This window comes from Crinia signifera, chromosome 1 (genome assembly GCF_055691185.1).
Source record: "Crinia signifera chromosome 1, ASM5569118v1, whole genome shotgun sequence".
NCBI lineage: Eukaryota > Metazoa > Chordata > Amphibia > Anura > Myobatrachidae > Crinia > Crinia signifera.
Genome location: NC_139217.1, coordinates 160,056,354 through 160,078,723, shown reverse-complemented (window position 1 = coordinate 160,078,723; position 22,370 = coordinate 160,056,354). Strand labels below are relative to the sequence as shown.

Genomic DNA, 22,370 nt, shown 5'->3' with positions numbered 1-22,370 from the left:
CCTTTCTTGCAGTGGAGGGGATTTCGTTGGGAAAATGCTGCCCTGGTACAATACGGGGCCCAGTACTAGAAGTACTGGGGCCCTCTGCCTGCTGGTTCCCAAATATTAGGCCCTTTATGACTTCCTCTTGAAAGTGCATAAATGTCCCCCTCTGGCCGGTAGAACGGAATAGCACGTAAGCGTTATACAGTGCCATCTGGATGATATACACGGCCAGCTTCTTGTACCAGATATTTGTTTTCCGCAGGGCACTGTACGGCTTCAGTACCTGATCTGAAAGATCCACTCCGCCCATGTACTTATTGTAATCTAGGATACAATTTGGTTTTGAGGTGTGGGTACTGGTACCTCGTACAGGGATGGAGGTGGTACTGTCTCCATGAATTGTTGTCAGTATAAGGACATCCCTCTTGTCCTTATATTTGACCAACAACATATTTTCGGTGCATATTCCCCTGCTTTCACCCCTTCTCATTACTTGGGCAATGTGCGTTTTGGGGAGGCCTCTTTGGTTCTTGCGCACAGTACCGCAAGCTGCTGTACCTCTTGAACCAAGGGCCTTAAACAGGGGGATGCTGGTGTAAAAGTTATCCACATAGAGGTGATAACCCTTATCCAGGAAGGGGTGCATTAAATCCCAGACAATTTTGCCACTAACACCTACGAGGGAGGGGGGGCATTCTGGCGGTTCAATTCTTGAATCCTTCCCTTCATATACCCTAAACTTGTGGGTGTACCCTGTGGTGCTTTCACACAGCTTATACATTTTTATGCCATACCTTGCCCTCTTACTGGGAAGGTACTGGCGGAATTTAACCCTTCCTTTAAAATGTATAAGGGACTCGTCAATACAAATACATTTTTCAGGGATGTATAGCTCTGCAAATTTGGCACTGAAATGATCAATGACCGGCCTGACTTTGAATAGCCGGTCAAAGGTGGGATCATCTCTGGGTGGGCACTGTGCATTATCGGTGTAATGTATAAATTTATGGATTGCCTCAAAACGAGTCCGAGTCATGGCCATACGGTAAAATGGGGTGCTGTACAGAACATCTGTACTCCAATATTGCCTAATTTGTGGCTTTTTTACTATGCCCATATGAAACACCAGACCCCAAAACGTCATCATCTCTACTGCATCTACAGGGGTCCACCTAGCAAATGATGACGTGGGGTTTTGAGCAATAAACTGCTGGGCATATAAATTAGTTTGGTCCACCATTAAATTTATAAAATCATCAGAGAAAAATAATTTGAAAAAGTCAATTTCTCTGAGACCTGTGGAATCAAATTGGATTCCTGGCATGGCCAAAAACTCAGGAACCTGGGGCTCAAAATTGTCTGGTGGTGGGGTCCATACGAGATCAATTATTGGGGGGGGGGTCTCAGCTGCTCTACGGGGGCGTCTTTGAGGGGGTCCCTCATCACCAGAGGAGGAAGAGGAGCTTAAGACGAATCCTTCAAATTCCCCGCTTGCCTCACTGGCTGTGTCAGAATCAGAGGCAAGCATGGCATATGCCTCCTCCACTGAATACATTCTTCTGGATGACTGGGATGACATTTGGGAGGACATTTGGGAGGACATTTGGGATGCCATTTTTATTTTTGTGTTACTGGTAGTGAAATGTTTCAACACGTGTATAGTGTAGGGGGGGGTACAAACTTTATTTCAACCCGGGGGGTATGTAGTGTGTATGTAGTGCAGAACAAAAACAATACTTTATACAAAAAAAAAAAATGAAGGGGTTAAAAAAAAAAAAAATTGAAGGGGTTAAAAAAAAAAAAAATGAAGGGGTTAAAAAAAAAAAAAAAAGGTCCTGCACCAAAAATTGAGCACAGATGTTGGTCAGTAACGTCTGTCACTGAACAGCGCTCAAAGGCAACAGGAATCTGATCAAAAAAAAAAATTGATCAACCCTGTGCCGAAAAAGCTGATCAGTGATGTACGTCACTGATCGGCGCACAGTGGCCACAGGACACCCACAAAATCAGTGTGTGTAAAAAAAAAATTAAAAAAAGACCCCACAGCACTCACGAAAAAAAAAAAAAGGTGATCAGTGATGCGACACTGATTACCAGTGAGGGACAGCAGGTGCACAACCTTTGGTGCAACTGACAGTGCAACTGGCAGCAACTGACAGGTATATATATAAAAAAAAAACCTCTGCGCCCCCAAAAAGTTGCTGATCAGCACAGATATACTGATCAGCACAAAAGGGGGGGTAGCAGACACAAAATATACACTCTCTATCACTCTCTGTCACTATCTCTCTCTATCTCTCTATCTCTCACTATCTCTCACTATCTATCACTCTAGGACACTGCAGCAGCAGCACTGACAGTTATATGTATAAAAAAAAACTGCACCCCCAAAAAGGGGGGGTAGCAGACACAAAATATACACTCTCTATCACTCTCTGTCACTATCTCTCTCTATCTCTCTATCTCTCACTATCTATCACTATCTATCACTCTATGACACTGCAGCAGCAGCACTGACAGTTATATATATAAAATAAAACCCCTGCACCCCCAAAAAGGGGGGGTAGCAGACACAAATCTCTCTATCTCTCACTATCTATTACTATCTATCACTATCTCTCACTATCTATCACTATCTATCACTATGACACTGCAGCAGCAGCGACAGTTATTTATATATAAAAAACCCCTGCACCCCCAAAAAGGGGGGGTAGCAGACACAAAATATAGCTCTCTCTGTCACTATCTCTCTATCTCTCTCTATCTCTCTCTCTATCTCTCTATCTCTCTATCACACTGCAGCAGCAGCAGGAAGTCTCAGGAAGTCAGATCCAGGAAGCGTCCAGCACGCTACAAGCAGTGAGCAGGTGATCAGGTAAGGTATTTGCAAGGATCAGGTAAGTATTAGCAAGGATCAGGTCGGTATTCACGGCAGACAGGCACGGTGACCGTTCTGCACGCTATTCCAGACCGGAATGGCGTCTGCAGCGCAGTCACCGTTAGTTTAAATGTCGCGCCTTGGCTGTGATTGGTCCGTGGGTCCCACGGACCAATCACAGCCTTGGGGGCAGGTGGGGTGAGGGTGGGGTGAGGTGTCATCGTCACCGATGACCCCCTCATGCCCCCTGACGCCCGGCGGTGATTGACACCTGTGTTACCAAGCGTCTGATTCGCTGGTAACACAGGAAAACGCTGTGAATGGCTGTTCACACTGAACAGCCAATCACAGCGATCGCCGACGGGGGGGCGACATCGCAGCCCCCCCTGGGCATGCAGGGACATGTCTGCTGTCAGGGACAGCAGACATCGTCCCTCTGTCACTGCGTCTCGAGACGCAGTGACAGTTTAAAGTCATGACGTATATATACGTCATGTGTCGGGAAGTACTTCCCGGCCATGACGTATATATACGTCAAATGTCGTGAAGGGGTTAAAGGGTTAAACGGCCACGATCGGCGAACTCGCCGCTCGTGGCCGTGAGAGCAGGTACCTGGCTGTAATATACAGCCATTACCTGCTCTCTTTCAAGCCAGCTCACTCCGTGAGCTGGCTTGATTCCCCCGCAACCGGCATATGACGTACATTTACGTCATATGTCGGGAAGGGGTTAAGAGGGAAGTCCAAGGAGCAGAGTATTGTGTACCGAATGCAATGGGTCATGTTGGAGGGTATGCCATACCTCCCAACATGACCCTCTCCAGGAGGGACACAATGTTCTGTTTCTGGACTTCCCTTTTAATTTATGATTAGTATCACCTGTGTTGAAACACCTTTATTATTAATTAATCTGCATAAAACAGATGATAGCAACCATACATTAAGAGGGAAGTCCAGAAACAGAGCATTGTGTCTAGGGATGGCCACCGACTATCGATGTTCCCAAAACATCGATGGTTGGTACCTAGTGCTCGCTGTTTTGGGCATCGATAGTGAAGGGTCGAATAGTTTTATGCCATCGATGGATGGCTTGCGATGGTATAAGTTGGGTTCACGTGCACACTGTGTGTGCAGCCTTGCTGCATTCAGCGGCATCGCTGCGGGCGGCCCGCCCTGCCAGGAGGTGCGCATGCGCAGAAGAAACTTAAACTGGATTGATGGCTAGTTAGTTTCTCCTGCGCATGTGCGCACATCCCGGCTGGGCAATCCGCCCACATTGACGCGGCTGCCTGTCCCATTGCACTGTGCATATGGGGCGAAGCGATAGCAGGAACCATCGATGGTAGGTGGTAGAATGATTTATAGCCATCGATGGTTCCTGCTTTAAAAGCCATTGATGGCAACCATCAATGGGGGATGTGCTGATGGCCATCCCTAATTGTAACCCCTCCTGGAGAGGGTCATGTTGGGAGGTGTGCAGGTCTATACCCAAAAGTAAAGCGATAGCAAATTTTCTTTAAAAAAATTATATCCTTTTATTGTCCCTGACTTCTTAAACAATTCCCAAAAATAATAGGTTATACATATTGGTACAGAATAATGGGAATCACACATAATCTAATATTATTGTGGAATTCCAACATCAGCAAAAACCTTCCTGCATTTGCCTATGAAACTATGATACAATATAGTATTTATTAATAATATTATGTGTTGCTATAATATTTTCCGTGCATGCAATATTATATATGCAGCCAGATCAGAAAACCTTAATTATCCAGTCATCTTATATTAAGTAACAACAGAAGTTACAGCCCACAAGTCTCCGAGAAAATGGCTGTCTCCGGGCGGCGAGCTGCAGAAGAGAATCCAGTTCGACCTCTGGCGGATGGTTTATCACAGTGAGCGTCCTGGGGAACGGGAAGCGATGGCATTGGCGGATCTCGGGCTCAGGCTGATAACGCAGCTTCCTCTTCCAGGGTAGCTCTGTACCAGTGTCGCCACCTTCCTCCCGGTAGTTGGGTGAATATGCAGCAGTGCCCGGGTGATACAGAGCATGGGGAGATCGCCGCACACGGGGAAGGCGGGGATGCTGCGGTACTGGACCTGGGCTATGAGGTCCTGGACATAGAAGGGGTCGAAGACTCAGAGATGGAATATGATAGCCTGTCTGATCGCTACATTCTCTACAGGTGCCCATTCATTACACTCAGGACCAAGTGCTCCTGCCTGAATGCATGCTTATATACTACTTGGAGTTACTGTAACACTGCTGACATTATGTTGCCACTTTATTGCAATTGTTGTAATGATCTAGAGTAGAAGCTGTGCTGCTTTCTTCTAATATGGGGAAGATGTAGAGGCTGGCAAAGAGACAAACTGGTGATAAAGCAGGCCATAAGTATCAAGCTTCAAAAAAGTGATAAAGATAAGAGTGATAAACAACAAGCCAATCAGTTCCTACCTGTAATTTTTCAAACCCAGCCTGTGAAATGGCAGGTAGGAGCTGATTGGCTGACTGTTTATCACTCTCCACTTTATCACTTTTTGAAGCTTGATACATCTGGCTCAAAGTGGGGGTAAATGCACCAGCCAATCAACTCCCAACTGTCAGATTTCAAACACAGATGATTGGCTGCTGCGTTATCTCTTTCCAGTTTATCTCTTTGCCTGGCGCACAGTGAGAGGCATAATTTTTTTTTATTCAGTGTCAGTTTTACATTTATGGTGAATTTATCATTAAGCACTTTTTATATAAATGTCACTCACATAAAATTGCTTTTGCAAAATAGTTACATAACTCCTTGATAATCACAGAGATCGAAAGGAATGGGCAGACGTGACCCCTGTACCTCAAGATGATGGACCAACCCCAGTTGTTCAAATTGTTTATAGTGAAAAATGTAAGTAGCAGAGTTAGTGTAATTAAATGTATAGGCATTTCATCCTTAAATCTGCAGATAATCAGAATGTTTACAGTACGTACATTTTATAACTTAATCCTTTTACAGTAGAGGGATGTGCTACAAAATATAATACACACGTTTATTTAATGAACAGTTCCATGATTACTATAGAGCTCCCCAATTATGATACCCCATACGCCAGGCATGTCCAAACTCTGGCCCTCCAGCTGTTGTGAAACTACACATCCCAGCATGCCTTGCCATGGATTTAGCATTCCCTAATAGCAGAACTGTGGTAAGGCATAATGGAGGCCCATAGTTTGGACATGCCTGTAATACACATTTTCCGAAGGCGGCAGGTGACTAGCAACAACGACGGCACATGGAAGGAAGCAGGGCAATGATGCAGCATGGCCTTGTTAGCATTCCAACACATGCACAGAAGACGGATGGGGTCGTTAATGTCCTGAGGGAGTGTGCATTGGCGGCGGTAAAGGCATACATATTGGGTGATATACTATGCAATATCACTCTGAAGGTATAAAATTAGCGATGTCGCTCATATTAGCACCCAGTGTGTATGGGGCTTTAGGCCAGAGAGTATTGACTGATCAAAATAATAATAAAAAGATTTAATGTAGAAAAAAAAGCATTTATCCCAGTAATTAAATTGTTTCTATGTACTAATATGAATATTTAATCTGGTCACAGTACAGTCATACTGAGCAGTTTCCATTTCATTTCCAGTCAGAGATGTTTATGATTATTTTCGTGCTGTACTTCAGCGAGATGAGAGGAGTGAAAGAGCTTTTAAACTGACCTCTGATGCCATTGAGCTGAATGCTGCAAACTACACTGTGTGGTGAGTAATGCAGATTATTAAATGGCATCTTCCCCCTCTGTACAAACCCTCTTTATTCCCTTACCCAACCTATGTGGGAGTATGGCGTCCGATGGTGGCCAATAACTTTTTTACAGGGACTTTAAAACCCAAAATGTAGCTGGCGTCTTTACAGCTGTTCATTGAATTTCAGTTGGTTGCAGGTTTGAACTAGATATTTGCTCTGGTGTTTAAATTAGAAGCAAATTTTAAGACTAAAGGTGCACATACTAGTGTTCACTCTAGGAGTGACACCGGGCAGGGCGCTGGGGGGCGGACCGGGCACACCGACGTCACAGCTGGGGGCGTGCCCGGGCCGCCGACGTCATGAAAGGGGCGTGCCCGGGCCGCCAACGTCATGAAGGGGGCGTGCCCGGGCCGCCGTAATGAGAGGCGTGCTTGGGCCGCCGATGTCATCAAAGGGGGCGGGCCCGGCCCCTCCGAATCCACTGTGCTGCCGGGGAAGCGCCAGGCATCGCCGTCAATGGCGATGCTGGGTTTCCCCGTGAGGCTGTTTTAGCGGGGCGCTGCGAGACGGGCAGGGCGCATTTTGCCCTTTAAAAATTGGGCAGGGCGCAGCGCCCCGCTAAAACAGCCTAGCGGGAACACTACATACACGGTACAAGTGTGATGCGATGCTCATCTTATCGTACAGTACAAAAAGTATGCGCATCACATGCTTTTTGTACTGCTTTCTGATCGCATTGCACGCAGATCGCATGCGATCCAATCTAGTTCAAAATGCACGTGAAAAATGTTCCGTGTATGGGCACCTTTACGCTATAGACACTTGGATCTTTAGAGCGCAGTGATGTTTGCCATTTTTGTTTTTACAGAAACCCTGTACGCTGACATTTTACTTGGGTAAAGGGAAGAGAATATTTTACTGTGGCGCACATAGAGGGGGTTTCTGGTAACCCGCATTAGTATATAAAAGAAGAAAAATATCTCCCTTTGTTAGTCTCCTCCTTCATCCCAGTCATGCAGATATTACTGCAGTGCAGCAACAGCTATAATCTCTTCCACTGCTGCATGTCAGAGATTACAGATTGGGCCTAATTCTGGTCTACTCGGTCCCTGGTGTGCAGGGCTTCCGTACTGGCGCCTTTACCATCTTGCATAGTCGGCATGGTGCACGCACAGGGGGAAGGGATAAGGCGGGCAGGGGGCATTCGCAGGTGAACTTCTTGCTTTCCCTGGGTGTACCCACAAAAAATGCTGGGCAAACCTGGCGGGGATATCTGCTGGGCAGGGGGGGGGGGGGGGGATTTCGTGGGCAGCATCTGAAGGCCCTCTAAGCAGCAAACTACCGCTGCTTAGGGAGCCAACTAGAATCAGTGAAATGATTTAACAAACGATTTCATTCATTCAACAAATATCATTCATAGTGTTCACTCTAGGAGTGACACCGGGCAGGGCGCTGGGGGGCGGACCGGGCACACCGACGTCACAGCTGGGGGCGTGCCCGGGCCGCCGACGTCATGAAAGGGGCGTGCCCGGGCCGCCAACGTCATGAAGGGGGCGTGCCCGGGCCTTCATTCAGTGGATTCTCATCTGAGTTCTCACCGGTCCCCTGCACACTGCCCTTGAAACCCAGGCAAGTTTATTTTTGGACAACTGTCTTAACATTGTAAAGGGCAGATGTATTAAGCCTGGAGAAGTCAGAATGTGGAAGGAGAATGCACCAGCCAATCAGCCCCTAACTGTCAAGTTACAGGCTGTTTGAAAATGACTGATGAGCTGCTGGCGGTGGCATTTTCACCTTTGACTTTATTATCGCTCGAGGCTTAATACATCTGCCCCTTACACTGTTAAGACTGTTGTCCAAAAATAACGTTGCCTGGGTTTCAAGTGCAGTGTGCAGGGGACCGGTGAGAACCCACTGAATGCAGCAAATTGTTAATAAAGTAATCCATCAAATTTAAATGAAAAAACCTTATAGAATCCCAGATTCTGTCAATTTCAGTAGATATAACGGTACTCTTTACCTAGAAGGGCGCCCGTCGTGGGCATCGTGGGTACATTTATGTATGGCCGCGACGCGACCGACGCGATGCCCGCGATTTCCCATTGAAACCAATGTTAAACATGGAAATCGTGTCGGTCGCGTCGCGGCCGGCCATAAATGTACCCGCGATGCCCGCGACGCGATGCTCCCGATTTCCCATAGGAATCAATGTTAAAAGGCGCGATGGACCCGATTTTACTGTTAAATGGCTCAATCCACCCGATTTGGCCATAGGAATCAATGTTAAATGGGCCACAGAGCCCATTAACCCTTAAATGTCCCCCCAAATTTTTAACGCCACCCCACGATCCACGCCAACCCGAAGCGTGGCGAGCGCAGCGAGGGGCGGCGGTACGCGTCCTCCGACCTTTTCATGCCCTACTATCCACTAGGGCGTGGTGTGAGAATATAATAGTGTGGCGAGCGCAGCAAGCCACCGAGCCCGAAGCGTGGCGAGCGCACGCGGATACCTTCACAGTTATGCGCGTCCCCTCGCGGGCTTTACAGGTGTCCGTGGCGAGGCGGACACCTGTGAAGCCCGCGAGGGGACGCGTCTACCTGTGAAGGTATCCGCGTCCCCTCGCGGGGCTCGCTGCGCTCGCCACGCTTCGGGCTCGCTGCGCTCGCCACACTATTATATTCTCACACCACGCCCTAGTGGATAGTAGGGCATGAAAAGGTCGGAGGACGCGTACCGCTGCGCTCGCCACGCTTCGGGTTGGCGTGGATCGTGGGGTGGCGTTAAAAATTTGGGGGGACATTTAAGGGTTAATTTGGCCTATTTGGCCCCAAATTGGGTCCATTGAGGCATTTAACAGTAAAATCGCGGTCAATCTGCCGTTTTAACATTGTTCCCTATGGGAAAATCGCGGTGATCGCGGGCATCGCGGTCATCCCGATTTACCCGCGATGACCGCGATTTTTACCCGCGATGACCGCGATTTCAATCGCTGGCGCCGTTCTAGGTAAAGAGTACCGATATAACCTGCTTTCTGGTAATAGAACAAAGATTTACTGATTTTGTTTGTAATTGTAATTTTTGGTTTGGAAATGCCCCTTCCATTTGCCCAGACTGTCCACCAATGCTCCAATACATATTTGTTTGGGAATTACATAAGTGTGTAATTTCTTATTTAATGCTGTCTGCTTCTGTGTCACCCACAAATGCTGGATAGCTTTTTTTTTTTTCTTTTGACACTGGAACTCAGATCTGACTATGAACACACCCCTCCTCCCCCTTGCTTTTTTGCTTTGTTCCCACCTATGAATCAAGCCCACTATATAGAGTAAACCGTAAATTACTGTATTTTTCTTATTAGCAATGCATTTTTGAGGTATAGGGGAGGAAGCGTTGTGTTACTAAGGGTGTTAGCAGTGACCCTTAAAATGAGCAAACTAGAATGTCATTCGAGTAAGCATCATGGGGGTCAGCAGCTTTCCAGTGCAGAGTTGCTTATGAATCTCAAGTTAAAGTATGCAAGTTCCCTGTCAGAACCCTGGGCAGCAAGGATGGATACAGTCTCATGGGACTGAGTGGAGCTGCACAGTACAGGGACACCACATGCAGAGTCACAGAGCCATATAATATCCTCACCGATGGTGAGGATTGTGCTGATCTGAGGCACAGTGAAACAGTGTTTTAATTAGACCACACAGTGGCACTGCAGTAATGGCTAGTTTTTACTGCAAAACATGTCATTAATGTAATGTAGTTACTGCCAATGGTTGTGACTGGTTTTATCTTTGACTTTAAGGTATGCTTTTATGCTATTTTTATTTTCTTAGTATTTTGCTCACCTGCTTGCATACCACTCTACTTAATTACCAGTTTAATTTTCTACTTCTCTGTACATGTAAAAGAGGAGTCCATTTATTAAACCTGTTAGTACAGCCACTTCAATGTTTAGACTCCTTTTTACATGATGTCACATTGCCTGTTGTTTGCTTTTCAGGCATTACAGGAGAGTACTATTGCAGTCTCTAAAGAAAGATCTACGTGAGGAAATGAACTATATCACTGCAATCATTGAGGACCAGCCAAAAAACTACCAAGTCTGGTAAAAGATCTAAATCAAATTGTCAGTGAAGGTGTGTCAGCTGTCACTGTACACTCAAGACCAGTTTTAAACAAAACGTGTAGGCTCACTGTTATAAGCGGTATCTGGATGGCTCGCAGACGATATCCAGATTGTCGGACACCAAAAGGTCGGCATTGACAAAATGTTGACACAAGCAAAAGGTTGACATGGCATCAGTGGTTGACACGTGAAAATGTTGACCAGAGTCTTTCCTCGATTTCCCTTGTATGCTTTATCACCCATGTGGACTCCCACTGGGAATGGTTAAGTGTGCCGAGTGAGGCACCTGACCAGAAACATGGCTTTGGGCACACTTTTTGGGGGTCTACATGCTCAGGTGTCGACATTGACCTAAAAATGTGAAAAACTTATTAACCTTTTTTAAGTGTCAACCTTTTGTCAACTTCGACATAGAGCATGCTGAGCTTTTAGTGTCTACCTATATAATATGATCCACACCTATAATACATATAGTATAATAATAAAAAAAGACTCTTCATATAAAATCTAGTAAGCAGACCTGGAGAAGTTGGATTTCTGTGGTCACCAACCAGACAAAAGTAATTCTTTAGTATACAAATTGGTCTTATTTCTGGTGACAGTAATTTATATGGCTCCAGTAGATGCATGTAGGGAGTGCTCAATGGGCCTTATTCTAGTTCACTCTTTCTGACAAAATCCTTCTTAGATGGACAAAACCATGTGCACTGCAGGTGGGGTAGATGTAACTTGTGCAGAGAGAATTAGATTTGGGTGGTGTTTGGCTGTAAAAATAAAGCAGACAGTATTTACCCTGCACAGAAACAAAATAACTCACCCAAATCTCTGCACATTTTACATCTACCCCCCTGCAGTGCACATGTTTTTGTCCATCTAAGAAGGATTTTAGAAAGAGTGAACTAGAATAAGGCCCAATATCTCCTGGGTTCCATACCACCTGGAAAGTTTTTTTTTTGCTGTTCCCCCCCCCAGCATGTGTGGATTTCCAGCACTGATATTTGACATTCTGTAGTAATTTGGAGCCACAGGCTGATTTATCAATGATTGATATTCTTGTAACAGTTTGTTATGAATGATACATGGTGCTCTCTCCAATCAGTTTACTGTCATCTGTTTGAAAAATAACAGTTAACTGATGCTCCAGCCTATCGGCTCCTATCATCAACAATGGCTAACAAGAATATCACTGTTGGTAAATTTGCCCTGCAGTTTATTTACTTTTGTCTTGTGCCAACTACTGCAAATAAGTGGTCTGTATCTGCTTGTCTAGAGCTTACAGCTAGTGATTTTATTGGTGGGACTCAATGGAGGATGGACTCAGTGGAGGGTGATTCAAATGTTCTTTGGGGCCCCTGTAGGGGGTGTATTGGCACAAATCAGTAGCCCCTTAGCCGCAACAAACTTTTTTTTTTTCTTCTTGCGGCCAGAGGTGTGAGGGGGGGGAACGTGGGGGGGACAAAATGTGTGAAAAGTCCTTAGTTTGGGTGTCTCAAGGTCCTAGTAGTGCCTATTCAAGAACTTTAGAAAGGTTTAACCGATTTTGCATGGCTAAATCCTGATCTTTCAGGTGCATTATCTGATTTAAGAAGCAATTGAATTGCTCTGATACAAGCCCATCATATAGACACACAGCAGGGGGCGCACATTTGAATTACCCACAATGGCTGTAGAGTCTGCTATATGATATATTTTGTACAAGAGATCTGAAACTATGGCCCTAATTCTGGGGTGACCAATGGTAAGCCTCTGAGCATGTGCAGGGGGTGGCAGCGCTGGGGCATGGGAATGTTCAGCGTTTCATGGGCGTCACCATGCAAATGCGGGTGGGACACAGAGTGCCGGAAGCCAGCAGCTGACGTTACATGGTGTCAGCCGCCCGCCCTGCCCACAAATATTGTGAGCCCAGGACAAATCATTAGATCGTTTTCTCCTGCTGCAGCTGCATGCGAGGGGATGGGTTTTCACAACACATCCCTTCACATGGCTACAAGAGGATGCAGTGGGTGGGGTGGGGGTTTGAGCAGGGCGGACACGGTAAGCTGCGATTTTCGCCGTTTACCGAGTCAACCAGAATCAGGGCCTACAGCATATTCTAGTTCTTTACACTTCTGCATTAAGTGTGCTTTGGAAGAGAAATTGGGGGGATTTAGGAGAGTTCTGTGTCACGCACTCTCAGCTGAAGTGAACCTGCAGTGTTACTCTCCAAGTAAAAATCCAAATTTGTTTTCCTATTCCATGTAAGGCACCACAGGAGAGTGCTTGTGGAGTTGCTAAAGGATCCTTCGGAAGAGCTTGAGTTTATTGCAGATATCTTAAGCCAGGATGCCAAAAACTATCATGCATGGCAGCACAGACAGTGGGTTATTCAGGTATGTTTTCAATCTCCATGAAGTAAAATCTGATTTTACATTCTTTCTCAAATGGATGAAACCATGTGCACTGCAGGTGGGGCAGATGTAAAATGTGCAGAGAGAATTACATTTGGGTGGGGTTTTACTTCAAAATGAGATCTATATTGCAGTGTAAAAATAAAGCAGCCGATATTTACCCTGCACAGAAATAAAATAACTCATCCAAATCTAACTCTCTGCACATGTTACATCTGCCCCCCCCCCTGCAGTGCACATGGTTTTGTCCATTTGAGAAGGAATTTGCCTTTGCGAGTGAACCAGAATAAGGCCCTTATAATTCTGTTAAAGCTTATTAAGACGACTTGATAACAATGTAATGATGACCCCTCATACAGTGGTTTACAACGTCATTCTGCTCCATGTACCTTACCATGGTTTTCCTTATATAGTGCACATAGAGGCAGAATATGTGTGCCTGAAGCATGGCAAGAACACGTATGACACTACTACTGTGTCCATATTGACATAGGTCAATGTAGTCACCAAAAACATGGAAAACTCATGTGACGTTGACTTTTTCATGTTAATCTTTCTCCGCGTTGACTTTTTCATGTGTCGGCCTATTCACTGTCTACTTACTTATTGTTGACCTAATGATCTAGGTCGTTTTATTGTACTGCTAATATGGCTGCATTTCATGTTCTGTAGGAATTCAACTTGTGGGATGGTGAATTGCAATTTGTTGACCTGCTATTAGCAAGAGACCTCCGAAACAACTCTGCTTGGAACCAAAGATACTTTATCATTTCTAATACATCTGGGTACAGCAATCCTCAGATCCTAGAAAGAGAGGTTCAGTAAGTGAAATGATCCTATCCTGCAGAATAGCATTGTAACCTGATCCCTTGTTCTTCCTTTTACCTTGTGCTTAATTTTTTGCTGCTTTCATTTAAATCTTTAATAAACTCCATATCTTAATGGGCCTGGTTCAGCATTATATAATGTAGATAATGGTGTCTCCTGTATCACAGTAACATTTTCTAATGATTGACTTGCATCTGTTAAATCTTCTTGCACCCTTACATTCACACATGGATCACCTACTGCAGGGGTTCTCAAACTCACTCCTCAGTTCACGGTGTCAAGGTCACCTGACAGGTGCACTCATTACTCACTGACACATTTTACAAGATCCTCAGGTGGAGCTAATTATTTCACTTGTGATTCTGTGGAGACCTGCAAAACATGCACTGTGTGGGGTCCTGAGGACTTACCTTGAGAACCTACTGGATGGGTTTAATTTGCCAACCTACTGTGCATAGAAGCATCGACATCCTTATTTATATTCCGATGTCGGCACATAATGTCAAGTTGCTTGTTCATCCTAGGAAATGACATTCAAGTTCTTTATGCCTTTTATTGTTTCTAGTAATCTTAAACTATATCTACTGACCCATTCTTAACCTCATTCCATCAGATATGCACTAGAGATGATCAAGGTTGCACCACATAATGAGAGTGCGTGGAACTATTTACGAGGGTAAGACACATTTTTCCTCCTAATACTATTCTGAATTTCAAACCGTTTTATAAATGGAACCAATGTAAGAATTTTGTCTTTGCAGTCTTATGCATTTCCTCTTTGCACCCATCCACCTTTAACGTCACAAAATGTTTACATTGTTAAATATCCCCCCTCATTACACAAACTAATGTGCCATCCACAGCTGGAGATGCCTGGTGTGTGTTGACAGGGTCTTTGGAACTCCGTTAGCCTTAAGCGTCTCTTATTTTCTGCAACAAAAAAAATTTTCTTCACATTACTGCTTAAACTGACTAAAATACTCTTAACCCCTAACACCAGACTGGATCGGCTGTGTGGTTTTTATGTTTCATCAAATTCTGTTTCTATGTAATTGGCACAGTCTCCTGGTGCTTCCTAACCACATAAGGTTGCATTGCAACTAAGACACATTTTCGGCTAAAAAGACGCCAGACACTGAGATTACATTATACCCATTTCACACCATCCAAAATTCCCGGGTTGGCTCTGGGAACAACACACGACTAGAGCTGGTGTACAGGGTTCCCGGGCCAAATTCTCAGGAAAATTTGCCAGGATTTCAACTATGCTAGCTAGCAGGGTTGGTCCCGGGTTGTGAAAGGAACTTATCTGGGTGGTGGGGTTGACTGCGGGGATCCAGGCAGCAGCAGATGGGCACTTGTAGTGCTATTTGCCGGGCAGCAGGGTGGAAAGCACTTCTGGATTTGAAAACATACTGAAAAGACTGGCCGGACGCTCTCAGCCAATCAGCGTCTGGCCAGTCTTTTCAAAATCAGTGATGCTGCCTGGCAAATAGAGTTAAAAGAGCCCAGCCGAAGCTGACTGGATCCCCGCAGCCTGGACCCCGCTGCCCGCCCCCCTCACACCAGAAAAGGCAGTGTGAAAGGGGCCAACCCAGGAATGTCCTGCTTGAGCCCTGGACTGTATTCCCAGGTAAGTTCCTGCATTTTCTGGTGTGAAAGGGGTATTAGTGTGTGTCATGCCATCACTAAAGGCCCCCATACACTGGGCTGATTTGCCCTAAGAATAAGTCGGACCAGTTCGCATGCGATTTATACTCCTAGGATGCTGCTGCGGTGGCGGACAGCAGGGTCCAGCCAGCTAGTGGTGGCTGGGGGTGGGCAGCTCGTAGTGGCGGGCAGCAGGGTATATCAGAGCGGTGGCGGCTGGAGCTTGTAGCTGGGTGGCAGGATTCGGCTGCTGAATATTTTGAAATGACTGGCCGGACGTTGACTGATTGAGACTCTCAGCCAATCAAAGTCCGGCCAGTCATTTCAAAATATTCAGCAGCTGCATCCCGCAGCCCGGTAAAATGCCGCTACCCGCTACAAGCTCAAACCTGAGGGGCCATCAAACTGAGCCAATTTGGCCTGATTTCACGGCCCGATTCGAAATTGGCTCAATGTATGGCCACCGTTTACATTTATAATTGGTCTTTCTCTTTTACCTATGGGATTTTAATTTTGTTTAATCCATCATCAGTCCATATACAAATAATAACTTTATACCCTCATTGTTGGTTTTACAGAATATTACAAGACCGAGGCATGTCTGATTACCCAAAACTGTTGGAGCAGATCCAGAGTTTGCAGGAAACGCACAGCTCTCCTTTTCTTCTGGCCTTTCTAGTGGATTTGTATGATGACATGTTAGAGAAGAAGTGTGAGGATGCTGCGGTTATCCTAAAACAAGCGCTACAGGTTTGTATTCACTTTATTTTGCAATACTGAATTTGAGGTGATCTATTTTCCTAATTACCATGAAAAAGCTGTTCTCCATCTCTTCAAATCTTGAACTCAGGGGTAGATGTATGGAGCAGTTTTAAGGGAGGAGAATTGAGCCAGAGAATTGGCCCATGGCAACCAATCAGCACTGAAGTAACATCTATGAGCTGCTGATTGGTTGCCATGGGCCACTTCTCTGGCTCAATTCTCCTCCCTTATCACTGCTTCATACTTTTACCCCAAGTCATTATTTTCGGGCATTGTCCCTCACGGGCCAGGGGCTGGGAGACACTGTCCAGAGAATGGGTACTGTACGCAATGTCCATTTAGAGCTGGGAGAGTATGGTGTTTCCACCGGGCTGGGCTCACCCACAGCATGATGAGAAATGGGGATGCGTCGATCCCTAAAACAACTTTCCCATGGGGCTTGTCCTAGCACGCACAAGGCCATGGCTCTGGCGTTTGTGAGAATATGGGTCGTTAGGTCGACCAAACAAAAGTCAACATGCATTAGGTCGACCACTGATGGTCGACACATGAAAACGGTCAACATGGCTTTAGGTCAAAATGGTCATTAAGTCGACACAAGCATTAGGTCGACATGGGGTTTTCACTTTTTGTCCCTAATGTCGACACGGTCAACATGGACACCAAATAAGTGCACCGCTTCCCTCACTACGCTCGCAATGCTTCAGACTCTATTATATTCTCCCTCCATGCCCTAGTGGATGGTAGGGCATGAAATTCCTCCTGTTGTAAAGAACCCATGTCGACCTTTTGACTGTCCACATTCTCAGTGTCTACCTTTTTCATGTGTCGACACTCAGTGGTTGACCTTATGACTGTTGCATTAGTGACCGTATACCATTTGTGATAGGTACTGCTCACCCATACTAAAGTGTTGTGAGGTATGATATACAGAGTAATATAGTCAGTTCCCAATACACCCATTATTTCCGGAACGTGTATAGGCTATAACTAACCAACTCATTCTTTTCTCATTTGTAGTATAATGTGAAAATGATTTTTCTTTGTTTCTGTTTCTTAGCTCTGTGACGTTCTGGCAACGCAGAAAGATACCATTAGGAAAGAATACTGGCAATATATTGGACGGTCGATAGAGATGAAGTATGGAGATAAACCTACTGAGAAAGAAGACTTTAGTCCTGTAGAAAATAATGAACAATGATTCGCTTGCTTATTATCACTTATGTATTTAACAAGATTTTTTTTTTTTAATACAAGAACAGTAAACGGAAGTGAATTAGTTCCATACTTTCTAACACAAAGCTGCCTGTAGCATGTTCGTTTAGAATTTGTTATGACCCAGAGCAGTATTGTAACCAATTAACATATGGGGTATATTCAATGCCAAAGGGTGAGCAGTGCCGATAGCTCGTCATAGCTCGCGGTCAATATTCAACTGACACACACACACCCCCCACCTTTCACTCCCCGTTTCCACCTCACTGGTTCTTTTCAGCGAGGTGGAAATGGCGAGTGCAGCTGTCAAAATGGCGAGGCTCCTCACTATATGCAGCAGCTCACTGCATTTATGGCCACCCTCGCGGTCCACTGATGGCGAGGAATTACCTGGAACATAGAATACAGTGACTGATCAACGAGGGGGTTAGATGCAAGGATGGCTTGTTTTCTACGATCCTTAAACAAGCCATCCTAGCCGAATAAACCCCCTTGCCGGCAGCATTGATTACTACCCTCAGGCTCCATGTTGGCTACACAAGCTTGCCATTGTAGTATTTTGCAGATCTGACCTGTGCTTAGCAATACATTGTGGGTTCAGTGTCTCTGCTAGGGATGTTGTGGCACCCAATTGGAAGCCAAGGCACTAAACCACATGCACCTAGTATTTAGTACAATTTATTATGTGGCAAACTAGTGCACATACATAACAAATACTAAATATAACTTCATGTCGACTCATTTGTCAAAAATAACATACTACGATCATAGACATTTTCTTGCAATAAACTAAAAGGAAAATGACTGTTTTACTTTTCTCTGTTTAATTAAACAAGCTGGACAATTGCCACTCCTGGGCGGTAACGGGTGTCTCAGAGACATGGTTTAATGAGGGTTTGTCAATGGACCTGCTACTTATGCAGAGTTGTAGGAAAGTGTCCACAGGCTGGTACAAGTGTGCTCTGATGATGATGATGATCATAAAGCTAGGCATGCACATAGGGACTGTCCACTTGCCAGATCATTTATGGAGTATATTCCTCTACATGCAAAGTGAACAGCTTTTAGAAAGTTAAATGCAGTAAAAAACACAAAGGAGAAAACAAATGTAGTTGTAATAAGTAGAAGCGTCCAATAAAATGGTGCAACAGAACCCCTTTAAAGCTGTGACTAGAGGCTTTACGTTTTTTACAGCATGTAAATAGGAATGCGATCATTTGAATAAAACATCATCTTGGGCTAGATCAGAGTACCCTCCAGCCCCTTCCCCAGATGGTCTGTTTATACAGTCTACTCCACGAAAAATGTGTCATTTGGAAGACAGTGATGCCTTATTTAATGAGCTTGTTATCGTCTCATCCTTCTTTATAGAGAAATCTGTCCTTTTGATTTATGGTGGTCTGCACTGACTTAGCAAGGCATTTGAGTGCAACTCATACTGGACTGTTCTATCTCAAACTGCTATGTTATACTCATGGCAAAACTGTTTTCCAGTCAGTTACCAGACTAGCTTTGTGCTTCCCAGTTCCATGGATGTTCATATCAGAAGGCTATATGTAATTTTCTCTCCAAAGGAGCCCATACACCAATGGTGGGTGATCCGCCGACCAGATGCGCTGATTGGTGGGCATCAATGATTGGTAATCCATCACCGGATCAGGAACATTATACATGTAAAAAAAAAAAATATGTGATTTCTTACCAAATCTCTCACTTTCTGAATCTCTCATCCTATTATATTTCACCCTTGGTCTTTTTCTTTATTACTTTACTCCTTTGCATGTGGCAAAGAGGAACTAGTGATCTTTATTCATAGTTCTCCCTCTGAGGTTGTTTTCAGGGTGGATAGAGTTGTTTCCCTGCTGATGACACTTGGATAGGTTTACTTGACTGTTTCCCTCCCTTTAGTGCTGACTTTATCCAAAGACCTAATCAAAAAAATAAAATTCATATAAACTCTGCAGTGGATCAAGTTGTAAGTATTGTCCACAACATATTTTTCATCCTTTGTGCAGCCGGTACTTTAACGGAAATGTTTTTCTGACCACCAGTATCCTGAAAATCCATATGTATCCCAGTAGAGCAGGGATGGGGAACCTTCGGCCCTCCAGCTGTTGTTGAACTACACATCCCTGCATTTTTGCTATTTGGCCATGCTAAAACTGTTGCAGGGCACGCTGAGATGTGTAGTTCAACAACAGCTGGAGGGCCGAAGGTTCCCCATCCCTGCAGTAGAGGATCATGGGGAGTCATCCAGCCGGCCACTGAGACTGAACTAGTTAGGGTGTGGTAGAGTCCTAAAGTTTAAAGCAGGTGAGCAGAGGCAACACAGACCCCTCTTCTGTTTACCTGCTACAGTCAATGGACGCCTAAGCCTGGTGAGCCAGCAAAAGTATAATATCTGTGACCTTGTGGGGGATGACCGCCCCATCCACCATCCGTATGAGCCAGCACTGCAGACAGCCCTATAGCTCCTGGACTCCCAGAGAGATGAAACAGTCACTTGAGACATTACACCCACGCTGGGTGTCACCAAGCTTAGTGTCACCCCTGGGAAATACTCTTGCTTTCTTATAGGATGGAGGGCATTCTGGGACTGCTTTTTCTTTATTTTTTTTCAGAGTAAGACAATGCTTTAGCACTTGTCCACAAATTACAATGCCTTTTTACCTTCCTAAGGACACATTATTGCTGTGACAGACTTCCTTTTTTTGTGTCCCCCTAGAGCAGTGGTTCCCAACCCTGGTCCTTAAGTACCCCCAACAGTGCACGTTTTCCAGGTAACCCAGCAGGTGCACAGATTATTCATGCACGTTTTAAAAGATCCACAGGTGGAGCTCATTATTTCACTGATTCTGTGTGGAGACCTGAAAAACGTGCACTGTTGGGGGTACTTGAGGACCAGGGTTGGGAACCACTGCCCTAGAGTGCCAAATCAGTCAGGAAGCTTTTATTGCCGGAGGGAAATTAAAAAAAAAAAAAAAAACATGCATCGCAGGGTTTTGGTATTCAATTGCTGAACTGAAAATGGGAAAGTCTCCAGAAATCACTGTCTATTTTCTCACACCTCAACAGTATGTGTGATTTTTTTCCCTAAAACGTTAAGTTTATGAAAAATCCCCAGGACTTGCTTTGGGACACATTTGTGGGGTTTGTAGCACAGAAAAACAGACTTACAAACAAACACATGCACTACATACTGCAGGCATGTCCAAACTATGGCCATCCAGCTGTTATGAAACTACAAGTCCCATCATGCTGGGTTGTGTAGTTTCACAACAGCTGGAGGGCCACAGTTTGTACATGCCTGACATACTGGCTGCTGAAGTCCTTATGGTGCGTACACACGGGGGTGATTTTGTGCAAAATCGCGGGAAATATGGTCGCTGAGCGACCATATTGCCCGCAATGGGAGTGTGCACCGGCGATATATCGACGGGTGCGCGCTCCCGTTTTTGCCCCTGTGGTGATTGCTGGTTGCAGGAACATGCTCCTGCGACCAGCTGATTTCCACTGCCGGGCTCCCCGGCAGTTTCTTTTTCATCAGCGACCGTCTCTGGTCGCTGATGAACAGGAGAAACTGAGCAATATATTGCTCGGCCATATATTGCTCAGCAATATATGGCCGAGCAATATATCTCCCCCCGTCTGTACGGGACTTTAATCCTAACATTGAATGACTATTTAAAGTTGCCATTTTGGAAGGTCTAATTAAGCTAATTAGAAACTTCCAATTGCTCAATTAGACCTCCAAATCCAGGTGACTTTTCCGAAAAGTGACAATTTTAAGAAAGATCACACATGCTCCAGGGGTGCGGTAATAAATTAGAAGATCCCACCACACAGGGCTTTTAAAGTGTCCTGAAGTAAACTTGATTCACCTGCATATATAAAGTCAATCTGTCAAGTATTCACTCCTGCTTTGCCCGTACCCCACTCTATCTGGGTCTGCCTTCCTCCCTGTCACCATCCTGACACCTCCTTCTATGTGGCTCAGGTAGGAATGTCCATTGGTGGTTGCCATTGAAGGTACCATAGGCAATAATCATTGACGACGCATAAATCATCTGTGTTGAACAATCTATGGGTTGCTCAGAGATAGGGGTTGGTGGGCTGGCAGTGCTAGGGGTGGGGGAGATTTTAAATATATTTGGTCGCACTCAGTCTTCATTGGCAGAGATTCATTGGCTCTCTGTCATCAGTAATGAAACCATCAATGTTTCATGCTATCGATGGCCATCCCTAGTCTCTGGTGTGTTTTTGGGTGTTAGTGAGGTTTATTTACTAAAATGGTAGTTATATTGAAGATGGGATGTTGCTATGGGCAACCAATTAGATTATACTTTTTAGTTATTCAGCAGCTTCGAGACCAGTGGTTCTCAACCTCAGTCCTCAAGGACCCCCAACAGTGCACGTTTTCCAGGTCTCCACATACAATCAAAGGGGAAATAATTAGCTCCACCTGTGATCTTTTAAAATGTGTCAGTGACTAATGAGTGCACCTGTTCACCTGCCAGGTGACCTGGAAAACGTGTACTGTTGGGGGTCCTTGAGGACCGAGGTTGAGAACCACTGTCCTAGAAGATAATAGAATCTAATCTTCAATAGAACTCCCATCTAAGTAAACTTACCCCAATGTGTCTGTGCTGTGCTCTCATATGTGTCTGATTATGTTGATTAGACCCCAGTGGAGATATGGCTGAGGGTGATTTGCCTTGAGATGAGCCGTACTGCCGGGTTAGATTCTGGCCGGTTTCACACACTCCGGCTCCTGCCGGACGGTCAAATCCCGCA

The 22,370-nt window shown here is 45.1% G+C and overlaps 1 protein-coding gene across 1 annotated transcript; it reads left to right on the top strand.

Annotated features, from left to right (window-relative positions):
- The first annotated feature begins 4,757 nt into the window (after window positions 1-4,757).
- FNTA (farnesyltransferase, CAAX box, subunit alpha) lies at window positions 4,758-18,380 on the top strand. The gene is made up of 9 exons (XM_083175470.1): window positions 4,758-5,054; window positions 5,680-5,765; window positions 6,516-6,630; window positions 10,609-10,713; window positions 12,977-13,103; window positions 13,794-13,942; window positions 14,563-14,625; window positions 16,178-16,349; window positions 17,422-18,380. The coding sequence occupies exons 1-9, from the start codon at window positions 4,891-4,893 to the stop codon at window positions 17,560-17,562; spliced, it is 1,122 nt and encodes a 373-aa protein (XP_083031596.1). The 5' UTR covers window positions 4,758-4,890; the 3' UTR covers window positions 17,563-18,380.
- Window positions 18,381-22,370: the final 3,990 nt, after the last annotated feature.